The sequence below is a fragment of the Protomyctophum parallelum genome (assembly GCF_964188405.1).
Source record: "Protomyctophum parallelum genome assembly, chromosome: 5".
NCBI lineage: Eukaryota > Metazoa > Chordata > Actinopteri > Myctophiformes > Myctophidae > Protomyctophum > Protomyctophum parallelum.
Genome location: NC_139702.1, coordinates 23,005,810 through 23,014,447, shown reverse-complemented (window position 1 = coordinate 23,014,447; position 8,638 = coordinate 23,005,810). Strand labels below are relative to the sequence as shown.

Genomic DNA, 8,638 nt, shown 5'->3' with positions numbered 1-8,638 from the left:
ATTTTGGGTTTGGATATGCTGACATGTCTGACATGTCATGGACATTGAAATATTTTAATCAATTTTATGTCACTGAGTTATACCTTATTTTGCATACAGTCCATTATAAAAGCATGATCCATTCCAGGTCTCTCTTCACCCCAATTGTGAAACTTGATAACTATGTATACATACAGTTCTGTTGACTCCTACTACTACTGCATTAGTAAGTGCAAACATAGCATACTGTAGATTCTCTAAATCTCAATGAGGGTGTGCTGAACTTTAGTGGAGCCATAATGCATTACAAATTATAGTTAAACATGATCAGTTAAAAAACACATACTTGCAGCTCAACAATGGCTCAGATTCAGTAGAAGAGGAATACAGCACTGTTATCACTTAAGAGCCTCACCACTCAATTTGGAGAAATTTGATCTATTCTGTACTATTTTATCATAATTGAAAGCCTGCATGTTCCCTCATATGCTGAGTAAGCACACTAACAGACAGACAGACAGACAGACACTAAAAGAAAAAATAAGGAAAAAAATCACACCTGTGTGATCTGAGCGGTGATACTGTACTGTACTGTACTGTACTGTACTGTACTGTACTGTACTGTACTGTACTGTACTGTACTGTACTGTACTGTACTGTACTGTACTGTACTGTACTGTACTGTACTGTCTCTTAGCTAAGAGGTCCTTGGCCTGAAAAACATTGAAGACCCATGCGTTAGACCACTTGTTCTCAAACATGAAAATGTTTGGTGCCAGGGGCCCCAGAAGAAAAGATTTATGTTTTTCAAAATTATTCCAAAATCTTCCAATACTTTTTTCAAACAACCAGATGTAGAAGTTTGCAGCAAGACCCACACAGGCACACACCCTCTGCTCCTTCTCCTCTCTGAGTAGAAGGGGGTGACTGGGGGTGTCTGGCTCTAGCCACACCTCTGACCCATTCAGTGCTCTCTCTCTCTCTCTCTCTCTCTCTCTCACACACACACCCACACAGTTTCACAGTTTCACTTTATGTCTTTGCCTTTAGATAACAAGAGTGGGACACACCCTCTACGGAGATAAATTCAACTATTCATGCAAGCCTCAATGAGTGTAATGATTAACCCACGGCACCTCAAAGATTATAAGCCTGAATAAGGAAAAAGACAAAAGGGAGATCTAAGGGAACCACCGTGACAGAACTGAAGTGGAGGCAAAGGAACAAACTTCCAGAGGTTAGTCTCTCGTTTTATATCGTTTCTGTCAGGCAGAAACCTTGTATCTCTGTATATTTCAACTCAATCTTGTTAATATGAAAATAACTATTATTGACTATTGAATGTCTTGTTTTCAAGTCAGACGAATATACTAACTTTCCTTCTGCTCAATATTGTGTCAATAAAGGAACAAAGGTGAAGATGGTGTTGAGCATGCTACATGTTGTGCTTTGGCTCTACATAAGTCAAAGTGCTTTCACAGTTACCATACAAGGTAAGCAAAACCTGTTGAAACTTGTAGAGTCTACAAGTTTCTACAATGTAGACCAACTTGAAACTTGATAGGGATTTACAATTGTCATTGTGAAAACAGATCAGTGATTATATCTTGTCATGGTTTTCATAACAAAACTGAATTGAATAAGAACCAACGGAATGAAAACAAAATAATTAATGAGCAGCAAACCTTTGCTAAATGCTAAATAGTGCATTTACATAGCCTATAGCGCCTTTATCCAAGGCACTATACAGAGATTGTGCATTACATTCACCCATTCACACACACATTCACACATCGATGCCGGAGGAAACCATGCAGGGCACCAACCTGCACATCGGGAGCAATTAGGGGGTCAGAGTCTTGCTCAAGGACACTTAAACACTAACTCTGGGGGAGCCCGGGTTCGAACTGCATCCGGTCACTCTACCTCTGAGCCACTGCCGCCCCATTTACTAATGCAATGTATAACAAGTGGTTCTTCTGAATCACAGTTGCAGCCAGAGAGAAGATGAGAAGGAACTTCCATAGGATTGGGGAGGCAACCACAAAGTATTGGTGCAGAAGTGACGTAATTTCAGAAAGAAATAAGGATGGAAAAAAGTTACCATATAGCCATTTCTAAGATAGCAAAAACAGTGCATATACAAGCTCTCAACGCGTCGCCAAGCGATGTGTTAGAGAGCTTTTAGTAGATCAACAATTTTCACTATTTGTTTGGGGGCGAAAGAGAAAATGTTGTAAATGTTTGCCCATAATGACATTCCCAAAATATGGATGTCATGTTCAAAGCTCACATCACAGCTGTCACTCGATCATGTAGGTTCACACTCTATAACATACGACGAATTAGACCGTTCCTCACCCAGGAATCAGCCCAGCTCCTAATCCAGACAACAGTCTTGTCAAAACTCGACTATTGTAACTCCCTCCTTACTGGCCTACCAGCATGTGCACTTAAGCCTCTCCAGCTGATCCAAAATGCAGCAGCTCGCTTGGTCTTCAACCAGCCAAAATTCTCACATGTCTCCCCCCTGCTCCGCTCCCTCCACTGGCTCCCGGTCGCTGCCCGCACAGAATACAAAACTCTGATGCTGGCATTCAAAGCAACCAAAGGTATGGCTCCCCCATATCTTACAAGTATGATTGAACCCTACAAACCCTCCCGCGCACTCAGATCAGCCAACGCAGGGAAACTGGAAGTACCCTCACTAAAAACGCCGGGACAACGCTCCACACGTCCCAAACTCTTCTCCCTTCTGGCTCCAAAACTGTGGAATGCACTTCCCATTGCAGTCAGAACTGCAGCATCACTCCCAATCTTCCGCCGTAGCCTGAAAACCCAGGCTACTAGTGCCCATAGCACTTACCCTAACCCCTTAGATAGAATTTCTGTTGGCTTAGATAGCATTTGACTTAGACTTATAGCATGTTATGTAGACAGCACTATAATTGTATTGTATATAGTCATAGCACGCCATAGTACATATGTATAGCATAGTAGTGAATATGTATAGTTTATTATGTATAGTGTATGTATAGTTTCATCATATAGATATTCCACTGTTACCTTCTTAGCTTACGCATGTTTCATGATAAATGCTTTTATGTGATGTATTCCCATGCTTTTGTTCTTGCCTAAATGTAAGTCGCTCTGGATTAAGAGCGTCTGCTAAATGCCTAAATTGTAAATTGTAAATTGTATGTTCAAAGGGGAAATGTCAAGGAAATGTGAGAAGCTGTTTTCTGTCTTTACTGACACTTGACCATTGTCTCATGTGTTAAGACCCACCTACCCCCTGAGGTATATGGTGTTCCATTGCAACACTTAATTGTTAATTGGCTCCGTATTAGAATACAAGATTCTAATACTCTGAAACTCTGAATTGTGTCTGTCTCATTATGTTGTTTAACTGTGTTATAAGTGCTCTCTGAAAGATTCCAGAACAGTTGCATATAGTAAAATGCTTTGTAAAATTATAACACGTGTTACATGTAGATGGACAGCATCGATTGCGACGAAAATATAAAATAGCTGAATTTGAACACTAGGGGGTGGCAATTGCCATCCCCTGATGCCTCAAATAATACCCCTGCAGCCAACATAGTGAAACATTCAATTATTGGGAGAGTGAGCTGAAGTCTTTCTTGCTGATTTAGTGCAACCATAGCCTTAATGTAAATTATTACACATTTGACCAGTAACCAGAAATATAGTAAATTAAGTAGTAAATTAAGAACTGCAAAAGGACCACAATGGAAAAAAAATATTTTTTTCATTCTATCATAACGATTCAAGCTAAACTTAGTCGATGGACATCAAATATGCTCACTGTGCTATCCACACAGGCCATAATAATGTCTCTTCTCGCCTTGTTTCTAGTTAAAACCTACTTATCCTTCCTCCAGACAAAATGGCAAGGACTTGATAGGCTTGAAGATACATTACCATAAGGTGACCCCTGGCAACAAGCGGCCTATAGGGGCCCTATCTTGCGCACCATCTTGCCCCTTATGCCTAAACCTTTTAGGCATTCTTTAGTGCCCAAGTGATGTGTATAAAAGCATTATTATAGTGCAATAGAGGCAGCCATATAGGCAGCTACATATATTTGTAGCAGATGAAAAGATTAATGTGAAATTGAACTATTTTCTCTACAGAGTTGGTGAGGCTAAATGTGAGTTCTGTGGTAACTGCAGAGTGTGGTCAACCTGTCACCCTACATTGCAACATCTCCTCATCCCGAGAAGGACTGTCAATGAAAGAACTGATCTGGTATCGGGGCACAAAGGCCCTATGCAGTGTGGATGACATGGGAGACACCACCACACACAGCGGACATGATGCGCTGAGCGACTTCCGCTGCAACTATACACAGGAACAGCTTTCTCTCACTTTCACGCAGGTGCAGCCCATGGAGAGTGGAAAGTACCTGTGCAAGCTACACTCCAACTTTGGGACCCCCAAAAACTACACAATGGTGGATTTACAAGGTGAGAATTCACATCCATGATGGCGTGTACGGTATCTTCACAGATAACAGCAATAGATCTGTGGTTCTCAGCCAGTGGTCCGGGGACCACCTGTGGTCCTTGAAGGGAATACAGGTGGACCCCAGCTACATGATGGAGAATTGGTAACCAAATCCCAACTCATAGATCTTTAACTCTTGAGGGCGTAAAATGAAACCAAATGGATCCTTACGGGTCCATTTGGTTTAATTGTACTCTCTCAAGAGTTCAATTATTGTTAAACATCTGCATTACTTAATTTGCAAGAAGTCTACTTTAGATTAGAGCCTAGTCCCTCCACATGCCAGAATTGTACCTCTCAGTCCCGGCATAGTAGTTCCGGAATGGTTCCAACTTCCAACGGATTGTGCGGCCCTGTCTTTCCCTAGTGGGTTTGATCGAGGGTAGCTACTGGGACGTAAGTCGGGACTTGATCACCCCGGCTGGGTCACCCGAGTGAGGGGTATGATGTCCGCGAGACCCGAAACCCCGATGACCTTGGGATACATCACTGAGGATACGTCCCAGTTGCATCCATGCAATGTATTTTCGTTCTTTAGATTAAGAGAGAGAATGTTAAAAGAATTGTTATTTCGATCAACATTTGCCGGTTACAGTATCTCTCCTATGGTACCACATCGATACAACTATTACAGCATGGAAAATTGTGGAAATCAAAATCGTATCCAACGATAACATATTCTTTGGATTTGGGTCTGAGAGGCTAAATCTCATCAAATGGTGGTCTGTGTGGCTCAAATGCCGAAAAAATACCTTGATGACCTTGATATGAAAAAGCTTGAAAACCACTGCAATAGATCACTTTGATCCATTCTATGGGAGTTGGTGTATGGGAGCAGCTATACTCCGAAAATCCTTTTTCATCCTCATTTCATTTTCTTAAAATAATGGCTTATACATTTCAAGGTTTTCAGAAAACAGAAAAAACTGATGACATTTCTCAATAATTTCACCCATATGCCACCAAAATGTGGAACGCCCTACCAACAGTCATTAAGACATGCAAATCCCTTGACTCCTTCAAAACTGCTCTCAAAGGGCACCTACGGACGGCTGCAATTCAAAACTGGCCTCCGTAAAATCTGAATCCCCCACCCACCCCTGTTCCGCCCTCACTGTATATGTTTATTTTCCCTTTTTACCTCCTCTATGATGATTTCCTTTTGACTATATAGTTGTGTATATTCGTACGTCTCTAAATGTTTTGATGAATTGAAAATGGTGGGCCCTATTGTAAACAAGTGTAATGCTTTATGGTGTCGTCCACTCACTGTTAACAGTTTTTGTATTGAGTTGTACTTGAAATGTACTGTAATTCTGCAAACTGTTAATAAATAAATCAATCAACCAATCAATCAAAAAAGGTTTATAACTATTGACATAAAAACACTGTCTGTCAGTTATGTAACATAAGAGGATTAATTTATAGGACAAACGATGTGCCCAAGTCAACATAGAAATTGGCATAAACCAGGTGACTTAGGCCTAGTCACACTCTTGAGATAAGCCATTTTGTCATGAAAAGCTGACTTAGGCAAAAATATATTTTTTCCTCAGTGTCATGAAAAGCTGACTTAGGAAAATATATATTTTTCCTTAAAACATGACATAGGCCATTATTCTAAGAAGGTTACGTGATAGTTCTGTCATCATCTTGCCCACAGAGTGTGCTGGACTGGTGCATGCTGACGTTACACCAGTGGGTCCCACCTGCACCTTCAACAGGGTCCACCCAGACGGAGAGGTGCACTGGTTCAGAGGCTCCAGGCAGCTGCATGGACACTCTCTAGGGTCAACTACCAGCAAACAAGTGAACGCAGGAGGATGGCTGACAATCAGTAGTTCTCTAGAAGGTACTAAAGACACCTCGCTCTTTCCCTATAAGGAACCCTACAACTGCTCCTTGTGGAACAACATGACGGGAAGGTACATCGCTAGTAGCCTGGTTCCAAGCCAGAACCTAGCAAAGACGTTTGCATTAAATGGAGTCAAGGTACAGGCACCACCGTGGATATTATTAACAGGTCTCCTTCTCCTAACCACCTTGCTGATGAAATGAAATGATCTTAATTGTGAATGTGACTTTTGATAAGACCAATGCTTTAACAAAAAAAGCAGGATATGTAATGAATTATTGGTGTTGGAGTGCGCCATCCGGTATGGTCCAAAGGTTTGTTTTTCTATACTACAGAAGGAAATGACAGACTGATGAGGAGATAACAATGGAGCAGATAATCATTGTGCTGTATGAAACTGCTTATCTTGTTTTCTTATTTCAATGGGGAATCATGGATGAGAGAGTAAAGTGCTTTGTTTGCAATTTGGTGAAACATGCACGCACGCGCACACACACACACGCGCACACGCACGCGCACGCGCACACGCACACACACACGCACACACACACACACACACACACACACACACACACAAGGTATCCTCCTGGTCAAATCTAGGCAACTCATGTCTGGGCAAAAAAGGGTAGTTTGGCAACGATTACTGACAGAACTGGAAATCCCTCATTCGAATCCAAAGGCAATTCTTTTTTTTTTTGTGATCAAGTTTTTTTTTTTTTTTTTTTGTTAAAAGAAAGAAAAAGGGGGTTTCCCCCACCCCACCCTCCCACCCCACAGGTTGAACAGCAAAACAGATACAGGGTTACAATACATCAAAAATAATCATAATAATAATAATAGTAATAATAATAATAATAATAATAATAATAATAGTAAATAAGGCGAGACAGATATTTTACAATTGGATAAATCAAATTAAAAAGGAGAAAATAACAGTTATCAGGGACATTGGCATGATTTAAGTTTTTCTAGTGCTGTGGATAAGACGTCAAGTGTGTTTTCTTGTGCCCCATTGGATCGAGCTATAGAGAGTTCCAGAGAGATCATGTCCATTAAGTTCTTTTCCAATTGGTCGGCCGCTGCCAACTCTTTAAATCGACGTTCCAGACTGTAGAGACACCCATTGGCGGACATGTAGATTCTCTTAACTTCTTATACAAATAAGATACAAAGCCTTCAGATTTGGGAATCTTAGTTATGTAATCAAAAAGTGGGTGAACAGGTAGAGCATTTCTCCACGGCACCTCATGTGCTCGAAGAACTGCTCTTAACTGTAAATAGAAGAAGAAAGAGGTTGTTGGTAAACCATAGCTATTCCTAAGGTCTTCAAATGATCTTAAACCCTCATTATTGAATATGTCAGAGAGAGTATGAATGCCACAACTGGACCAGGATGGAAAGACCAAGGGTTTGCGTTCTAAGCACAATGACGTGTTTTAAAAAATTGGTGTATGTATATGCCATTTAACATTCAAGGCAAAATTCTATGAATGTCAGATAGTTGAGTACTGATACTTTCTCGCTCAGCTTATCGCATTTACCTATTCTGCCCTTAGCCTCTCATAATAATAATAACAATATAATGCCCTCATGGCCTTTCCTCTAGCACCACCCTTGGGCCAGACTTTCCACTTGAACACAAGTTATCTCAAAATCATGGCAGGTTGTCATGAACTTGTCAAGTGCAATCATGCTCATCACTCAGACGTCTCGGATTTCACAGAAGATACCATGTCAGATCTATAGGCAGGATGAGCTCAATATATTTTGAAGGAAAGTGTCCAAATCACTTGTTCAGGGTGATTTGTGGCTTGATTTTTTTTTTTTTTTTTTAAGATATTTTTTTGCGGCTTACGCCTTTTATTGATTTTTGAAGGGACAGACAGTAGGCTGACAGGAAACGGGAGAGAGATGGGGGATGACATGCAGTAAAGGCCGTGTCGGGCTCAGGACCCCGCGGCACACTGCGACTGGATTACCAGTCAGGTGCCCAGACCGTTACGCCACGGCCTGGGCCATTTGTGGCTTGATTAATCAGGTTTGAATTATTAATTTATACTATACTAGAGCGGTACCCGTGGGGCCTCTACAGCGGTGCCTGTTGGGCCTACTTGGAACGATGCAAGTTGGAAATGAATGCCCCACCCACCCGGATATTATGTCTGTGTCCCTTTTATGCCCATATAGTTCTTTGTCAGGCATGCCCAAATATGGAGTGAATATGCAGATGTCAGAATGATGTTAGAAGTCGGTGGGTCAAACCCATATTTAGGC

The 8,638-nt window shown here is 41.3% G+C and overlaps 1 protein-coding gene across 1 annotated transcript; it reads left to right on the top strand.

The window, feature by feature from the left end:
• Positions 1–1,071: 1,071 nt before the first annotated feature.
• On the top strand, positions 1,072–6,819 carry LOC310858566 (uncharacterized protein). Its single transcript, XM_083764733.1, has 4 exons — positions 1,072–1,216; positions 1,386–1,472; positions 4,137–4,469; positions 6,173–6,819. The coding sequence occupies exons 2-4, from the start codon at positions 1,400–1,402 to the stop codon at positions 6,565–6,567; spliced, it is 801 nt and encodes a 266-aa protein (XP_083620859.1). The 5' UTR covers positions 1,072–1,216; positions 1,386–1,399; the 3' UTR covers positions 6,568–6,819.
• Positions 6,820–8,638: the final 1,819 nt, after the last annotated feature.